Source organism: Alligator mississippiensis, chromosome 2, assembly GCF_030867095.1.
Source record: "Alligator mississippiensis isolate rAllMis1 chromosome 2, rAllMis1, whole genome shotgun sequence".
In the NCBI taxonomy this organism is placed as follows: domain Eukaryota; kingdom Metazoa; phylum Chordata; order Crocodylia; family Alligatoridae; genus Alligator; species Alligator mississippiensis.
Genome location: NC_081825.1, coordinates 217,116,209 through 217,135,481, shown reverse-complemented (window position 1 = coordinate 217,135,481; position 19,273 = coordinate 217,116,209). Strand labels below are relative to the sequence as shown.

Below are 19,273 nucleotides of genomic sequence, written 5' to 3'. Positions count from 1 at the left end.
GTGTGGTTACTAATGTCCACAGTAACTGGAAATTTACCCATCCAATTTGCTCCTCTATACCAGCCACAAAGGGAGATGACTCCAATTATTTTTCAGACAGAACTGAAGCTGGTGTTTACCATTATCTCCCTGGTAACCCCCTTTGCGTGACAACATTATGCAATGTAATTGCAAAGCTGCCTCAGCTCACTGGGGCTGTTATTAAATGCACTCAGATTTTTTTTCCCAAGGTCAAGGATAATAATTAGGTGACTGGTATGCCTGTGACACAACCTTGTTATGTACAAAAAAAAATAACTTAAAGGATGCATCAGACATTCCCAAGTGAGGAGATTTCTGTCCTGTTAAGAAGTGTTAGAAGATCAGTTGAAAATAGGCTGGTGGAATAATATGTGTTAGTGAAGATAAAGAGCTGCAGTGCAGTAGCCTGAGTATAAAGCTGCAACAGGCACACAGCATAATGGGGTGTTCAGTGTGTGGTGGGTGAATTGATAGAGGGAACATAGAAAGTGAATAATGGGGTTTGAAAAATTAAAGGGCCATGAGGATGCTGAGCTCTAGAATCTGAATCTGAAGGAATTAACTTGGCTCCTCTCTGCTGTTTGTTTGAGCTGCCCTAGTGACCTACTGGTAACACAGTCAGGATGCTCACCTATGTTACTGTCCATAATAATAGTAGTAGTTGTAGTAGTAGTAGTAGTAATAATAAGGCTTTGCATAGCAATTTTCATTAGTACATCTCAAAGTGCTTTGCAAAGGTAATCACTATTATAACCCAATTTTATAGATGGGAAAACCGAGGCACAGAAAAGTGCAGTGACTTACCTAGGATCACCCATCAGACCTGTGGCAGAGCTGGGAATAGAATTTAGGTCTCATCAGCTATTGTCTATCTGCTAAATGACTTTGTCTCTTTAATGACTCTAGGATGAATGTACATATATATCTGGTGATACCAGGAGTGGTGCTTCTAACTAGTATCTAGAAGGGTGCTAAGAGCTGATGAGTAATTAACAGTAAGAATAAAAATGGTATATAAGGTACCAGCAATGTTTCTGTGAGTTTCAGGTGATGACTGTTATTGTGAATATTACCAGACGATGCCAGTGTTAATGCAACTACCAGCTAATGTCAAAGTTGTTATGTCTACCAGGTGACTCCATCTACTAACTGATATACTGGATACTAGGTGTACTAACTAGTACCAGGGATATGTTTGTAAATATGCTTTTTAACAAAGATCCTGGCAAGGAGTCATGTAAAGTCACCTAGGCTGTGTGAACATGAATGCATCCATTGTTTGCCAGACAGCTGGAAGATGAACACTACTGTGTGTGTGTTGTTCATCATTATTCTAAAAGACGGAGTCTTCCCAGCAAAGGTTTAACTACAGAGTCTTTACTTATTCAATAATTTCCCTTGGCATTTCACTTGAGAGAGATTCACTGTTTTGTATTCCCAGTGACTGGTCATTGTCTAAGGGCAAATCTTTTAGGACCTGAATAGAAGCCTATTTAAGTCAGAAGGTGTCTTTCCTTTAACTTTAGTGGATTTCAGGGCAGGCTGCTACTGAAATGAAAGATGCTTTTGCCCATTAACCAGAAAGTGCTCTCTCTCTAACAGACTGTCTGTACCCTAGTGGGGTTAATTTACCCTAGTGTCCATGACTTGTGTATGGGCAGTGCCACACCAGAAAAAAACTTCTTTACAGAGGGAAGGTACAAATTACTTGAAACACAACACAAAAGAGCAATGGCCTTGAGGAGGAAGGAGCTTACAGTAATTGATCTTGCTTGTGTGCAAGACAGTAAGGTCTTGATGGGAGCAAGAGAAATCAATAAAAAAGAGAAAAATAAAAAAACAAACTTTATACATTTCTCTGATGAAATATCCCTTCATCTGGCTGCCTGTAACTTAGTTTTCATCATCTGCCATGTGACCTGCAGTGGAAGATTTCTCTCAGCTGTAAAAACAAGCTGATTTCATCTTTGTTGCCAGTTGAAGGAAATAAGACAAAAATGTAGTCCCTAGATCTTCTTTATGCACCAAACTTCTTATCTGGAAAGCTAGATTCCACAGTAAACCTCACCCAAAGTAGGTATTCTTGTTTTCTTCAGTGTCTTAGAAGGTAGATTCAGCTGAAAGAGAAGGTTAATCCTGAATAAGACAAGTGTATTCTTGGTCAGGGGGGGATTCAATCATGATTTACCAAGAGACTTAAAGCCAATTATGGCTCTTCTCACTCATGGAAACTCCCTAACAGCCTATCACCATTTCCAGCTGTAGGAAACTTAAAAAGAATGATAGCAACTAGTTCCTTTTAAACTTCAGGAGAAAAGCGTAGAATCCTGTGTAGAAATGAAACCGTGCTTTGAAAGATGCAGTGCACATTATGAAAGTTACTCAATAAAAGAGCTTTCCAGATCCTTGACAAGATAGCAAGTAAAAAGAAAAAGGAATTGGTTTTATAGGTTGCTTTCACCTCTCACACATCCCCTTGCAGCACTTTACAATATCAATATCAACTGCGTTACATTGCAATATTATAGCCAACAGGTACTCAGCATTTTGTCTCACTTAGTTTTCATAAACTACCCTGAATTCTTTTGTTGACTCCAGAGGTAGACAGCTAGGACTTCAGTTAAACCTTTAATCAGAAGGTCTGTACTTCTGTACAGTTTAGGCCGGTGTCAAGTTTGGACATGAAAAAAAACTTTACTTTTTTATAACACCTTCATCCAGGGATCTCAAAGGAGTATGCAAACACCAAAGCATTAAGCTTCAGAACAGGTCATCTAAAATAGGCCAACCCTATTGCAGATAGAGAAACTAAGGAACCAAAAGGTGAGATGACATGCCCAAAGCCAGAGAATTAAGCTGTGGCAGAATAAAGCATAGAACTCAGGAGTCCTAGCCACCCAGTGCCTTGTGCTAGTCATCAGACACCTAGACTTGGCTTTGGAAGCTAATGGAATGCTAACATTAAATTCAGACTACAATCAGAATGAATTCTTGTAGCATCAGTTCATTAAGCTGCACCTTAGGATACAAAGCAACATCATGTTCAGCCATTATTGTTGAAAAAGCAAAGTTCCTCTTTGTTACTTACAGACTTCTCTAGAAAGGTGCTATCTTAAGTGGTTCAACACTGTTGGGTAATCTGTGGATAATGCTTAGATGCTGTCAGGTTGAAGATAATGCCAGGATCTACCTAGGCTAAGCTCTGTAACTGCAAAAAAGAGTCCTGGGATCCTATCTGTGGCAGAACACCATTGGGATGCTCACCACTTAGTGTGCTGCTGTAAGCTATGGAGAAGCCTGCAAGGTGAGCATCAGGGAGACCCTTCTGCCGCTGTAGTCATTTTAAGGGGAGAGGTGAGTGGCAGAGCACCTTTGGTAAGTGCCACTTTAAGGCTGAGAGCGGGCAGCTGGCAGGTGTGGGCCAGCCCTGGTGAGGCGGCTGTTTTAAGATCCAGGCTCTCAGGGCTGAGGTAGCAGTCTGTTGCAAGCAGCTGGGGAGCAACAACACCTGACTGAGCTGCTGCTCACAACATTGGTGGTAAGGGAGGAACTATGGGGATGGCAGGACGTTCCTACAGGCGTAGTGGGGCCCAGAGCCCCAGGAAGAAGGCTTTGGCCTAGTGAGAGCAAGGCCCAGGCTAACAAGGGGGCTAACAGCTAGTAGGCCTACAGAAGGGGTTAGGCAAGCCCCAAGTAGATCTGGCAGGGGCCAAGCCAGGGGCTCTGTGGTGAGACCCAGGAGGGATCCCTTTGGAGAATGGGGGTCAGCAGCTACTAGACTGACTTTCTGATCCCTCACACTGGTCAATCCAAGAGGACCCGGGCCAAAGGGTAGTTATGCATAACACGAGGGGCAGGCCAGGACCAAGGTGAGCTATCTGGCACCCTGATTGGCCTGGAGATGGGGTCAGAGCCCATGTGGGCTGAAGGTCCCTTTGATGGAAGGGATATCACAGCTGAAGAGGGTAGGGGTTAGCCAGCATGCAGGCTCCAATAATATTGGAATGGGATCAGAGTGAGAAGGGACATCAGCCAGGTGCCTTAATGAGGGAACTAGACTAGGACAGGTAGGCCTGCTTGATCTTGGGTAAGACCGAAAACTGTACCCTGCCAGGAAAGGGTGGTCTGGTGGGGCTATCCATGGCAGGACAGCTTCCCAGAAATGTCAGGCCAGTTATGTCGCCAGTGAAAGGTCGGTAGGGGTGCCTGATAACCCCAGCTCCCACCTTCTGGTGGGTCATTATGACTAGAGGGTAGTGGGGCCAGGCACACCCAGGAAAGAGGTTCCCGAGCCCATGGGAGTGTAAGACCCTGGAAGATAGTGGGGCCAAGTACACCTATCGAGAGGCACGAGTGTCTGTCGGGGTGTAATACCCTGAAGCCCCAGCATAGGGACAGAGTGTGGGCCTCAGAGAAGAGGCATGTGTGTTGAGGCCCCGGAGGCGGGGGACAGTGGGGGTATTGGAAAGAAGCAGCTAGGCCCAGGTAAGTCTTCAAGTGCCTGAGGCCGCAAGTGGGCCTGAGGCCAAGTGGGTGAGTAATTAGACCTAGTGAGGGAAAGAGAGTAATGAGTTACCTAATAAGGGGCTTTGGGTCAGAATTCCATCCAGGGAGAGGTGAATTGGCTGGTTACTGTTTGGATGAGTGTCGCGAGAGGGCCCAAGAGATTTCTCATTGGCTAGTCAAGGCACGTGAGTAGGCAAGCCTGATGGTCTATGGGAGCCACTCAAGGGAGCAGGGCAAGTTGAGTGTGGCCCAGTGTGGGGCAGCATGTAAGAGGCCCAGTGAGAGTGGGCAGAGTGCTAGAGGCCTGGTGAGAGTGGGTGGTGTGAATGAGGCCCATTAAGGTAGAGAGAGAAAGGACGAATGTATGAGGCTAAGCAAAGGGCTGTGTTTAGCCCAGCCACGAGCTGCCATTGAGAGCAATTCAAAAGGAGACATCTGTGAGGCATGGGAATTGATAAGGGAGGGTTGGAGTCATGGACAAACCCCTAGGCATTGGGGTCTTAAATGGGCAGCCTTCTGCTTTATTACAACCATTATTGTAACAAAAAGGCATGGCAGGAGAGACCAGGCAGACTGCCCTAGACAGGTGGGCAGGCTGATACTGTGACCGGGACTGGGAGATTGCTCCCTGTCACACCATCCGAGAGGAGATACAAAGCAGTAATTTTAAAAAAATGTTCCTCAAATTCCAACATAGGATGTGTTTTTTTTGGAAATGCACAAATTTACGTTTTTGCATGACTGACATTGCTGACAGGAGCTCTGCAATTTTACATATAATGCACTCACTAAGAAATATGCAGACAGGGGCAGCCTGTTTATTTGCAGCCCTTTAGTCCAAATGCTGCATGCTGAATGCAGTCAATAACATTGGATTTGATCTAGGCCTTGTTTCAAGAGCAAATCTACAGTGTCATCTATCTTAATGAAAGTTAATTGAAACCAACACTCATCCCTCATGAGTTTCAAGCTATCGATAGATATAAAAATTTGTTTTAAACAACATTAGAAAATGTGACAGCAAGCAGAAAGATACAATAACAAGAAAATGGAACACTAAAAATAGTACTGGTCTTTTGTCCCCATGCAGGAAATGTAGGCACCTCAATGCCTTGTATAAGAACATTTTTTTCAGATACAGAATTGGAATAAACTTGCATTCCACATTTTACAGATGGGGAAACTGAGCCACAGAGATATTAAGCAACCTGCCCACAGCACATGATAAACCAGCCTTAATCCCCAGGTCCTTCCTTATCCATTCCTTCTCACATGAGTGCATTGAAATATCCAGTTCCACTGTTCATAATCAGTAGTTATCATTTACAAACCTGACATAATATGGAGAAATTGAGTTGTCCCAGGAAATCAGTTACTTTGCTATATGCATTTTCCTCAGCCAAAAGGAGATGCTAGAAATCTGGCTCTTTCTTAGGAGGCTGAGAATTTCTTTACTTGGGTTTTTGCCTCTTAATTCACTGAGGGTTGGTTTAGGGAAGTTTAGGGAAAGGCATTTATTTTAGATGGAAATTCTACTCAACCATCTTGTTAATGCCAACTGTAGTTTGGTACATGCCCATCAGTACAGGACACTTCTTCCTGACAGTTTCTGTTAACCTTCTATCATTGTGCTGCTTGCTAAATGACCATCTCTGGTGCAGTTTGAAATCCCACCTGCCATAGGGGGTCAAGTGTTACCTTATGTCTTTACAGTGTAGTCTGTTTAAGGTGCCATGCCAAATTTAATCCTCATGCAGTAGTTTTTGATCACTAGTTGTTGTTTAATCAGATTGAGTTGGAGCTTTCTGCCAGTTAAGCACAGTGGAGTGATACCTGCATTATTTTATGCACCACCCAGATGATTCCTGTTTTTTCTCCCCTTGATTTAATCCTCATCTGCTGGCATCTTACTTCCATGGAAAAGAAGGAGAATAAGACAGCTTCTTCTCCTGGTCATTGCCCCACTATTCTAAAGATCTGTATGTAGGTAGTATCTATATGATTCATGTGGCACTGCCAGCACTTTTACATACCCTCCAATTAACGAACTGATTATGTCACCTTTGGACAATTTGTCCATGATGTGAAAGCCTGACCAGGACCTGTACCTGGCAGACAGCACAATGACAAAACATGTAAAAAGCTTCCTCCGGTATATTCACCATTAACCAGCTGCTTCCCACTTTCTTCAGTCTTTCATTTGTGGTAGAGGTTCCTATTAGTTAAATCCAGAAAAAGCATTTCAGTGAGCTTAACTTCAAGAACATGAGGGGCATAGTCCTATTTCATTTATGTGCCCAAATAGCATTTACCTTGCCATGTAACTGCAGTTTTTGACCCTTATGCATAGTTTGCGGTCCTCTTCTACATGTAGCCTAGACGTATAAGTGTTCACAAAGATGCTAAGTATTCTTAGTAGGTTGTGCCCTGGCCAGGCATCATATTCATGTAAATCCTCAATTTATATCTGGGAAAAAGCCAATAACTAATGGCTGTTAGATGTTGGAAGAGGGTCTCCACCAGGTTTTAGCATAATAAGCAAATCATTGAGGCTCTTATCAAGGAAACAGGGGTTACAGGTTATAGTCCCCTCCCTCCATCTCTTGGTTATTAGCAAAGTGGTCTACCACCTGGCCATGGGTTAGACATTATACAATTCTCTCTTCTGCCTCTTCTTCCCTGGGCAGCCAAGAAATAAAGAGCTATGTAGGGCCAGGAGGAAGAAAACAAGCTGGAGGCTATATGGTTCAGTGACATGCCTGATTCCCTGGAAAAGAGAAGTCCCTAGATTCTACTTTGGCACTTTGTGCCCAGTGGGACACAAACTTTTCCACTGTTCTCCATCCATCCACTTTGCCAAGTGATAAATGCAAGGTGCAGTGGCTCAGCTTTAAGGAGAGCAATGTGCATAATACCTAACCTGCAACCTGGTGCTTAGAGCACTGTTGGAAACAGAAGGTATAGACTCAACCTCCGTCTGAGTGAGGAAGCCCTGCAACCTAGATCTACCACTTTTTGGGGGAGTTCCATAACCCCTAGTCTATTGGGCTAAAACATGGGAGGTTACCCATTCTCCCTTCTTCAAATACCTACTTGCCACCAGTTTTTATCTGCCTACAGTTTTAGGGTTTTTGCTCACCCAGGTATACACGTATGGTGCTACATAGCTGCACAACCAGAATATAACCTACAGAGTATGCTCAGTAGCCATGTGGGTGCTTGGTCATCCTGTGTGTAAGCATCAAGTGTCACAAACTGTTGTTACACAGCTGGGTAAGTGCCATTTGAGGGCATACAGTGAAATAGGTTCCTGCCCAAAGTGTCTCACTGACTTGAAGGAGTTTTCTCTGCTTGACATCTACGTCCAGACCAGGGCAGAGATGCTCCATTTGAGGTCAATGATGTCCAGTGAGAAGTTTCTGCACCTTGCAGGATTCAACCCTACATATTTTGTTTGAAGGTTTTCACCCATTGTTAGGTTTAGACTGTGGCTGGACTGTATCCAATAGGTCCTTCCTTTATATTGGCATTTCCTTGTTTTTTGAAATAAGAAACACATTTTTTTTTATTATTAAAAAGACTTTTAGAACAAACACTTTGATCATTGGCCCACCTTGGGAGTAAAACCCCTTGGAAAAATCCTACTCTACACATACTTTGTGTTGAGTATGGAACTGTGAATCTGTATGATCTGTTTTCAGATTTAGAGTTTCAAATTCAACCAGGTTCAAGTGCATTATATTATATAAAAATAATAAGATACACTAGGCCAAATTCTGCTTTTCTGCTTTTATACCTGTGCAATTCTCTGGAGTCTGGCATTTAATTATGGAAACAGTTATTGCACAAAATTAACTGATGGCTGAATCTGGCCCCTTCCATTTATTGTAAAAAGTTAATTTTTTCCCCACAATCCTTGGTCCTTTTATTTTAACCATGATTTTTTTTTTAATTGCAGTCCTTATATATATTCTTAATCCCCCTTTAAACTTTGTTTCTAATCCATAAAGCTGCCATCAAGTTCAGGCAGCTGAATTATTCTGGCTTTTAATAGTTTAATTATTCTGTCTCTCAGAAAGGTTTATTTTTTACTCCTGATCATAAAGTCAATATATGTGACATTAAGTATTCAGAATATAATTCAATCCTGCCTATAAAGCTATTTTTCTTTGACCAAAAATATTTGATTAGCAGAGTGGTTATCACACTGTAAGAGTTTAAAGTGTATTAGAGACAGGCTATTTAAGGAAACAGGGTGGCATTTCCTAATGATCAATGATGGCTCTAAAGCTGTGGTTTTCAACTTTTTTTCATTTGCAGACCCTTAAAAAAACTTGCAAACAGAGGTGCAGACCCCTTTGGAAATTTTGAATGGAGGTGCTTTGAATTGTAAGTGTGGGTGTTCACATACTTTTGATTGATCATAATTATTTTTTATGGACCCCTTGGACATAGCCTGTGGACCACCAGGGGTCTGTGGACCACAGGTTGAAAACCAGCGCTCTAAAGATTTGATAAAGCCTGGTCCAAGCCCCTTGAATTCAGCAGGAGTGTTTCCCTTGACATCACTGGACTTTGAACTTAGCCCTTTAATGTGTTTCAGGTTCTTATTCCCCTGGTTGCCAAAGAACTGGGTCAGGGGGTGGAGAAAAGATTAGAAAAAAGTCACAAAATAGACTTTAGATGAAATTTCTGAAATGGGAATAATAGATAAATGAGGTATTCCTTGGAGTCACTAGTGCTTTCCACTGTATTTATAGGAATTACTGGAGCAGACAGTTCACCTACTCCAGGACCTTGCCCCCAGCAACAGCCAACACCTCATGCTTCATTCACAGGACAAAAAAAAAGGGCTGTAATTGCAATAATAGGTTTAATTTCAATAGCATAAATCACTTGGCACCAGAACAGGCTGGAGAGAACCATCCTGCCTTGCTAGGGAGTTGGGGTGAAGAGGGACAAGAGGCAGGAGAGAGGTGGCAGGTTCCGAAGGGTCTTCCCCATTTCTAGCTTAGGCATGATTCATTTCACATCAAGCCTTTCCATGCCAGAGCTTTTATAGCTCATTAGTGGCAAACACCGGCAAGATATAAATTTCTTATATTGCTACTAAGCAGGACAATTGTGCAGACACCAGTGACTATATGAGGCACAGAGGAGAGACACAGGCACGGATGACACAGATCAGGGTAGGCTTGGTTCTGCTGTAGTGTGTGCTTTATGCCCTCATCTCAAAGCCCTGAGCAAAGGGGGTTGGATGGGGAGGGCACTTAAGTGTCTTTGGCTGTGCCAAAGTAGGGGGTGTTTTATGCCCTGATCTGAAAGCCTTGGGCAAAGGTGTTGGATGAAGAGGGCATTTTGATGCCTTTGGCTGTGCCAGTAACATTGTAGGGGGTGCTTTATGCCTTGATCTCAAAGCCTTGGGCAAAGGGATTGGGTGAAGAGAGCATTTCAGTAAAATAGTAGGGGATGCTTCATTCCCTGATCTCAAGGCCTTGGGCAAAGGGGTTTGTATGAGGAAGACACTTAATGCCTTTGGCTGTGCCAGTAACATAGTAGGGGGTGCTTTATGCCCTGATCTCGAAGCCTGGGGCAAAGGGGTTGGATGCAGAGGGCATTTCGGTGAAATAATAGTGGGTGCTTCATGCCCTGATCTCGAAGCCTTGAGCAAAGGGGGGTGGATGGAGAGGGCACCTAAGTGCCTTTGGCCAGTAACGTAGTAGGGGGCGCTTTAAAAGCAAACCAGCCCTGAGGGGCATTTCCCAGAAGTGTTGCCCTCCGTTGCGGAGCACCCCCCGCCCCGCTGCGGTCCCAGCCCTGGCTCAGGCAGAGCCCGCCTGGCCCTTTAAGCCGGCGGCCCCGCGGGATGCTGCTGCGTGCGCGGCCGCCCCCGCCCGCGGGCCAGGGGGAGCCGAGCCGGGCCGGGCAGCTGTGTGTCGGAGCGTGATTTCCTTCCATTGTATCGGAGTCGTGCCGGGGGAAGAGGAAATGAAAGCGGGGGCTCGGGGCTGCGCTCGCTCGCCCTCATGATGCTGGGGCTGGGCGCCGCCTCTGCAGAGAGCCCGCTCGGCCCGGCGTGCCCAGAGCTGCCCGGGCGGGGGGCGCGGCAGTGACAGCTGGGCGCGGAGATGGGAGGGTAGCCGGCTCCGGAGGGTCAGCCCCGCGGACGCCCCGGCCCAGCCCAGCCCAGCCCAGCCCAGCCCAGCCCGCTTTGTGTGCGCGTCTGTGGTGCGGCAGGAGGAAATCCCGCCCGTGCCCTTGGGGGGCGGAGGGGAAACTCCGCGGGCGACCAGGCACCGGAGCACACCGCCTTGCCTTTGTGGGGGCGCATCCCACCGCCGCCCAGCCTGCCAATGTCCTCGGCCATCGAGAGGAAAAGCCTCGACCCCTCCGAGTAAGTGCCAGCTCCCCCTCACCCCTTTTCTTTCCCGGGGTGCCGGTGCTGTCCGGGACCTGGCGAGCTCCGGAGGGAGAGGTGAGAGAGCCCGGCTGCCTTTGCCTCCCCCGGCTGCCTGACAGCGCGCAGGGCTCTGGCGTGCGAGGATGGCGGGTGGGGACCGGCGTGCAGCCCAGCTTCTCCATTTGGAGCCGAAGCCAGGTCCTGGCTTCATCCCAGCACACGGGCTTTGGGAGGGGGGGAGCCACCAGCCATCCCTCCCCATCTCTTTCCCTTCTCTCCTGGAGATCCAGCGAAGCCCCAGCCAGACTTCCCCAAAGCTTGAGGAGTGTTGCAGTCTGCCCCATGTTTGATCTGCCCCCCCTCCCCAGCTGACTAGACTGAAAGGTCAGAGCTGTTATCTGATGGGTGCTCAACTTCCACATTTTCATCAGGCCAGAGGCAGTTTGAAACTTTCGAGAGATGGTATTAACTGCCTGGCTGGGGGGTGGCTGAAAAGAGGGTTGGAAAGGAGCTCAGGGAGGACATCTAGTCCATCCCCCCCCCCCCCTCAAAGCAGGGCTGTCCCCAGCTAGATCATTCCAGCGGAGGCTCTGTCTGCCTGGGTCTGCAAAACCTCTAAGGATGGAGATGCCAAAATGGACCAGGGATCTTGAGAAGAGCAAAGAATTGTAGGTAGGGGGAAGTCTAAAGGGAGCCTTGTCTTTCTTTTTGACTAGGTTTGTGGAAAGAGGGTGGTTACATTCAGGATCTGACAGGAGCCTTCTGAGCTGGCTCTTCCAGTGTATTTCCTGCAGGCATCCCTTCAGACCCAAGCACACGCAGACCCACGCTTGTGAGAAGCGTGTTAATTCAGCCCAACCATGTGGTGTCATGGCACTCAATTCCAGGGCTGCGCATCTCCATTGCAGCAGTGCCTCAGACTTGGTCTGTGCCTCCTTGGCATCGTGACAGCACAGAATAAAAACCAAAACTTCAACAATTCTAGTGTCCAAAGTAAAGCTTAAATCATTGTTTCCCTCCCTCCTATAAAAGGCTTCATTAATCTGGGATTTGTTTCCTGCAAAGCATTTAAGAATATCATCTTTTGAAGCCCTCCTCTCATGCATTGCTCACAGGGATGCTAAGGTAGTTAGCTAGTTTTTCCTCATATTCTGCTTTTTAAGGAATTATAATGTAACCTCTGTGGTAGTTTCCCCCCTCTGTCCTACCTGAATTTCAGCTACAAAATTGAAACATTTTTTTTTTATTTAGTTGGTGTTCTGGTGAATTATTACAGGCGGTGACAGTCAAATTCATAAAAAAAAATCTCCCCCTGAAATCCAATTCCAAATAAACTTCTACTAGGCTATTTCAGAATTTAGGATGCTAGTAGCCAAAATAGGGTTTCAAATAACTCAGTCGTAGATCCTGAACTGACAAGAAAAGGGACAAGAATAATATAAAATATCATAGGGCACACAAATCTTACAAAGAGAGATACATTTATGGTAGAGGAACTGCTACAGTATAAGTCCATTGGATTTGCTTTAGACAAATGCTGTGTTCTGTGTTCTTTAGAACATGATGTTTTCAAGTCGGCATAAAATTCCTTTGTAGTTCTATATGCAGTGTCGGTTGCACTGAATGGACCAGAGAAACAGAGCGTATGCTCTGAAAATCTAGGGCCTGATCCTCTGCTTGTAGCAACTCCCTATGACTCTGCTAGCAATGCCACGTGTAGTGGGCTGTGGGGAGAGAGGGGAAGGTGGGGGCTGGTAGTCATGAGACAGTAAGAGGACAGAACAGCATGCACTGTGACAGTGAAAAATAGAAGTGCTTGCAGGCAGACAGATTCTTTATCGGCACCAAATCCTGACTGCTCTGGGAGTTCTGCTTGCATAAAAACAGCAGGATCAGGCCTTGTTGGGAAGTCAGGGAGCACAGTACATATTTCAGACCCTGAAGAAAGTCCTTTTTACTTGAAAGCTATTTTCCCAGTAAATAAAGTCTGATGAAGTCCTGCATAATATAACTCGAGGGGATCGAAAAATGTTAGTATCTGCAGCCTGCGGGAAGTGCTGACTGCACTCAGAGTAGTTGTGCTGACTTCTCTCAGTATAGTTATGCTCTGTTTCCTCCCCCCCCCCCAGGTTTGGCAGGGTACAGGCCGCCAGCAAATTGTCAACAGACCGTTGGCTATACCAATAACTGAATGATGTACCTAAGAATTTAGGGCTAATTTCTGCAAGGCGTTGGGCACTGTCTGACCCCAATCCAGCAAACTACTTGAGTAAATGGATGGCACAAGTCACATGCTTAAAGTTAAGTGTGTGCTTAAAGTTCTGATCCAATGGAATCATTCCATTGGCTTTACTGAGCTTTGGATGTGGCCCTAAATGCTTGGTGGGAGTGGGGCCAGCATGCTCTGCTCCTTGCTGGATTGAGTCCACAGTCTAGTCTTGTAATTTTTGCTCATAGTATTGCTAGAACTTGCAAAAAGGCAACACTGAGACTTTCTTAAGTAAACATATTTGCAAAAAAAGTATAGCTTTAGCCCTCTTGTATTAGTGCATCTGCTCTTTATTTTAGTGCTTGTTACAAATGATAGGATAGGAATAAAATGTTACTTTGGAATTGTGCAAAAGTGCCCTTTAATATAGTACTACAAAAAAGAATGGGGAGGAGGTGGGTGGCTGATTTTCTTTCCCCGGTGTGTAAATCAGCCATAACTCCTTGAAATTCATAGAACTATGGTGGTCTAAAGTCCATGTAGTACACTGGGATCAGAATCAGGTCCTTAGTTGTTTTACTCAGAATAAAAGATAAATTCTGCATTAAGTCTGGGTGAAATTCGGGCCCTGCTGAAGTCCATGACAGGACTATTATTGGGTTCAATAGGGCCAGAGTCTCACCTGTTGTGTAAATTCATTTTTGTGCTATTAGAACAGATGCCATCACAAGGCTTAGACTTCAAATTTACCTTCCCTAGAGAGAGGTTAATCCCATGTGACCTCATGCTTGGAGGATACTTTCATATAACTCTCCCAAACTTGTAGCCCCTATTGAGGCAATATTCCCATTGATTGTGGCAACACTGAAGAGGGAGAGTTTCAAGATGAGGCCAGCAATATGGGAAGTGTGTATTCCTAAAAACAAATGCAATTGTTTTACAATAATGTTTGGGGTTCTCAGTCACCTAACACACACATCCTGGGGTTTAAACAGGTTCATGAAGTTGGGTTTTTGATGTTTACTGGTAAATATACAAACCCTTTTGAAGACACCACAAAAGCTGTTCTGTCATGAATACTTCTGCATTTTAATCTGGACAAAGAGAGCTATTTGAAAATGTCAAGAATATTGTAACAAATCTTTGGACTTTATAGCTATCACTATGCTATCTATCAGCATATGTAGACAAGAACGAAACATTTTTTTTTTTAAACAGAAACTCCAGATCTCTTGCTGCAAAAGTACAGTCCCCCAATCCCTTAGGTTAAGAAGAATCTCATGTATTTTGTAGCACTTGTATAGGAATTAGACTCAAACTGGGCAATTCTAATTCTGTCCAGTAGAGGAAAACAATACATGTCCATAGAAAATTAATTAACAATACATTCAATGTTTTTACACCAAGGAACAGACTGGAAGGTTGTATAGATTGTCATGTTCACATGCAACTCTTTGAACCAGAAGAAATGAAGAGCAAATATTTTTTTCCACTTGGGTGATTTCAGAAATATTAGCTATTCTCCTTTTTAAAAACAAAATTAAAGTGTACCCTTGTTCCCAGTGATATCAAGAGGAGGGCAGGGGACTGCCACTGACTTTAGCTGGAGGAAAAACTGGCCATAAATCCTGTTCTAATTTGGTCATGAGCTTTTTTTCTTCCTATTTAGTTGGTTTAAAGGGTTTTTCCTTCTCCAACGATTGCTCATTCTCTCAGGGAGCCGGTGGATGAGGTGCTCCAAATTCCCCCTTCACTGTTGACATGTGGAGGTTGCCAACAGAACATCGGGGACCGCTATTTCCTGAAAGCCATTGATCAGTACTGGCATGAAGACTGCCTCAGCTGTGACCTGTGTGGGTGCAGACTCGGAGAGGTGGGGAGACGACTGTACTATAAACTGGGCAGGAAACTCTGCAGGAGAGACTATCTCAGGTACAGAGTCCCTCTATCTGACAACATTCTGCTCTTGTTTGCTTTCTTTCTGCAGTTTCAAAGTTAGTTACAAATTTAGAATGAAGGTTGGATCCCCAGTGATGCTGCTGCATAAGAACTGTAAGGAATTTGCCATGATTAATTTATTCCTAAAATATAAAGGCTGAGGGCAGTTACAGATATGGTACCATGTTTGAGTGGTGCTGCCCAGATCCACAGCTTCAGCATAACTAGGTGGTTTTGGTGCCTGCATGGGAACACCTTCAGTAGATGTCATAGGAAATGGTGTTGGAAATTCAATAAGCAGACTCTTTCCTTTTAGTTGGTAATGAGCCAATGTCCTACAATGGTTTGAAGAGTATTTTGGTTCTGCAGGTGTTGCCTTTTGGATTCAAGGATATTATAACTGAAGCCCTGAGGACAATTGGTGATGAAAGATCTTTTGGCAAATTTGTAAAAATAAGGTGTCTTGGTGCCTTGGCCAAATTCCATATCTGCCATTACCATAATACCACTTAGATAAGAGATTCTTTACTTAACTGAACTACTGTGTGATGCTTCTGTGCATTTATTATCTAGTGGAGTGGCTGTCTTTCAGCAGTGAGTGAATTAATCCCTGTTTCTAATTTTGTGCTTCAATTTGTAGGTTTTTAGGATTCCTCAGGCTGCAAGGCACTACACTTACACAGTCCTATCATATTAAAATAATTACGGTCCCAGTTTAAGAAAGCATCCTGTTAACTTGAAGTCAGAAGGATAAGAATGTACTTAAACATTGCCTTGTGTACAAATGTTTTGTTTTTTTTTGTCAATCCGATCTTAATAGTTTGTGTGTTAGTAAATCACTGTCCATTTTGCACTTACAAGTATTGATAAATAAGATGAGTTCAATTTTATATATTTTCCATTAACTTGATTATAAAGAGCTTGCATGTTCCATGTTCTTGATTACAGTTAAAGCATATTGATTTTTGATATGCTAGGTATATATGCTTTTGCTCTGCTAGGCTTGCTGTGCTAGGCATATATGCTTGTTATAATGGACAAATTGGCCCCAATAATGAGACAGGCTGTAAATCTCCTGTGTATGTAATATTCTAACAACGATCCAGTCCTACTTCCACTAGCTGAATACTTGGTAACTTTTTAAATGAAAGAGTAACAGACCAAAGGAACAAGATTACTAAATCTCTATGCTATTTTCTATGCTGGGTGTTTTCAGTTATTTAAGTGTAATGTGTTCATCAGCTGTCTTGAGTTAATGAAAAATTTCACAACCTTCAGGTAATGTTAACATTACTTTTATTGGCAGAAGTGAACAGTGACATCTTCTGGCAGAGAAAATAAATGATTTCTTTTTCTTTTAGATCTCTTAGTTATTTTTAAGAGTTATTTTTTGAAGCAGGCTGTGTCTATAAGCACAGTAAAAAATATGTGAGGACAAATGGTTCTAAAATTAGTATGGCAACACAGAGAATGTAATTACATGAGAAAATATTTCAAACAAGTAATATTCAGCGTTTCCTCTACTTTATCAAACGTAATAAAAACACATTCTGCTTGTTTACTAATAGCAGGATTTATAAACTCCACAAGCTTCAACCTGCATTAGAAGATGACATTCATTATGTTGTCACACACAGTTGAACAGGTCATACTGTTCCAGTTGAGAGCAGCAATACATGCTGTGAGAGGGATATATATGTAGAGCATTCATTACAGGGTCCTTTTAATAGACAACATAATAATGTCTCAACAGGGTTTCTTAATATGGATGAAAAAGCAAGCCAGATAAGAAAATCCTTTGGGCTAGAATAGATTTCTAAAGGGTCATAGAGTCCATCTTTCTGAAACATAGCAGTCATTCATGAGTATATAAGTCTTTGAATCCGAAGGGATCTCAGAAAGGCAACAAAACTAGATTGTGTGTTACGATCACAGCGTCTGGCAACCCTGTCTTTTAACTGCATAGTAAGGAATAATAGTAATATTTATCAACCATAATGTAATTTCTGTTGCTGGATGAGGGGAGATGCAAGTATTAGGATGGTACACATTTGTTTTGAGATTCAGATAGGTGTCACTCCCATTGAAGTAACTCGTAATCTTTCAGGATCAGGCTTTTTTTACTTTTTATCATAAAAAAGCAAGTATATTCTTTTGAAAAGTAGGCAAGATGTATGATTCTGACAAATTTTCACTCCTGCCTTTGGGACCACAAGTTTTGAGTACCCTTGGTTGAAAGATTTTACCAAACAAATGTTTAAACTTCTATGTATCCTTGTAATGCAAGTGTAACAGTGCAACACTGGTTTCTGATGTTGTGTCTAAATTTTGCTTTGATTCCCACCCCACTTTTCTTCAAGAGTACCTTGCTCAACTCTTTGTTGTTTCTTTAGGCTCTTTGGCCAAGATGGCCTCTGTGCTTCCTGTGACAAGAGAATCCGAGCCTATGAGATGACCATGAGGGTGAAGGACAAGGTATACCATCTGGAATGCTTCAAATGTGCTGCTTGCCAGAAACATTTTTGCGTTGGTGATAGATATCTCCTCATCAACTCGGACATAGTATGTGAACAGGACATCTATGAGTGGACTAAGATAAATGGGATGATATAGCCAAGACATGCCTCATGGTCTTCAAAAGGCAGTTCACAGGTGACACAAATTCATAGCTACAGTGAGGAGATAATCACTTAAGCTATGTTTTTTGTCTAGAGTGTGTGTGTGGGGGGGGGATAGGGGGGGAGTACTGCAGAGTAGACCCTTATCAGGCAGTGCTACATAGAATCTAAACTACATATAAATAAAGAAAAGAGGCTGAAGCAATAGCAAATAGACTGACTTCTATTAGCAAAGGTGTATCGACAATAACTGACATTATCAGCCATGTGGGGTGAGTCAGGGAACAAATAGGGTGTGATAATTCTCATAACTGGAAATTCAGTAGTGACTTGTTATGTAAAAAGATATTATGACTTTGATACCTGCAGACTAGGATTGTGCAATTGATCTATATTTTTTTTTAATCTTTTTTTTAGTTATACAGTTTAGACAATAGTTCCCAGTGTAGACAGGAAGGATACTGGAGAGAGAGGGCCAGTCATTTATTTGGTCAGATTCCCCAAGGCCTTAAATTATGGATGGGACAGCAAGTGACTTTTCTGCATGGTACTTTTTCCCCTGAGAATGAAAAATGCATCCTTTAGCTCCAAACAATTCTTTAAGTAAATTCTAATGAATGGCTGTTTCCAGACACCACTGTTTCAAGATGAGATGTTCCACAGATCATTTCTATACAAATATAAATCTAAAGAGTTGTTCAACTATTTTATTAACGTAGATTATATCAATAAAGTATTTGTTGTGTGTAGTAATAATCTGCAGCTTTAATAAAAATGACAGAAAGTTTAAGTGTTGTTTCTTTTGACAACATACAATGGCTTGAACCTGATTTGGATGTAGTAGGCCTATTATTCATTTCATTTATTTGCAGTAGGATTCATACATTTGGAGCATTCTTGACTCTTATTAAACTTCCCAAGTGTGTGTTCCAAAGCACTAGTCTAAAGCAATGACATAGGAACCTAAACTGGCCTGAGTGGGTTTCATGGAACTCTTCTTTATGAGGAAGAAGTGATGTGACACAAAGGATATTCTGGAGTTGGCTGTCAAGCAGAGAAGGCCATTGTTGAGTTGCCTCACAATAAAAGCCAGAGGCTGTGTGAATGCAAAGGAGTTCATGAGGAAGAAAGGTCTCCAAAGAATCTGGCCGGACCTGCTTTCTTTCAGATTGGCTTGTAAGAGATCTACAGGCAATCAGAACCTCACGGTGTTTAGAAAGAATTACATTCAGGTCCCTTCCTTCAAAGCTATAGGCTCCTCACCAGATTTGTTCAAAGATTTATCATCATCTGTGCTACTGTTATAGGAAAGAAGACTAACCAGTATGTGATCTACTCAGAAGAAGATAGATGTTCATGCCTACACTGGCCAACACTAGAGTTTAGGTAGAATTCAGGGTCCTAACCACTTGGACAACTCCTTGCCCAATTGTTTTTACTATAGTCATCATCAATGGGCTCACTTGTTTATCACAAGTTGTAACTAGTCCCTACATATAATGTTTTACAATGAATGTTGTCAGAGTCAAGTTCTCTTCCTGGATAGAGTCTATAGTGCAAAGGAGCAGAAAGCTAGCAAAT

The 19,273-nt window shown here is 43.2% G+C and overlaps 1 protein-coding gene across 1 annotated transcript; it reads left to right on the top strand.

The window, feature by feature from the left end:
* The first annotated feature begins 10,682 nt into the window (after window positions 1-10,682).
* LMO2 (LIM domain only 2) lies at window positions 10,683-18,482 on the top strand. The gene is made up of 3 exons (XM_006258461.4): window positions 10,683-10,921; window positions 14,853-15,068; window positions 17,468-18,482. Exons 1-3 carry the CDS (start codon window positions 10,881-10,883, stop codon window positions 17,685-17,687), a joined length of 477 nt encoding a protein of 158 aa, XP_006258523.1. The 5' UTR covers window positions 10,683-10,880; the 3' UTR covers window positions 17,688-18,482.
* Window positions 18,483-19,273: the final 791 nt, after the last annotated feature.

Coding starts and splice junctions, on each gene's coding strand:
- LMO2 (XM_006258461.4), top strand. CDS start 10,881: ATGTCCTCGGCCATCGAGAGGAAAAGCCTCGACCCCTCCGA. Junction 10,922..14,852: donor AAAAGCCTCGACCCCTCCGA/GTAAGTGCCAGC, acceptor TCATTCTCTCAG/GGAGCCGGTGGATGAGGTGC. Junction 15,069..17,467: donor TGCAGGAGAGACTATCTCAG/GTACAGAGTCCC, acceptor TTGTTTCTTTAG/GCTCTTTGGCCAAGATGGCC.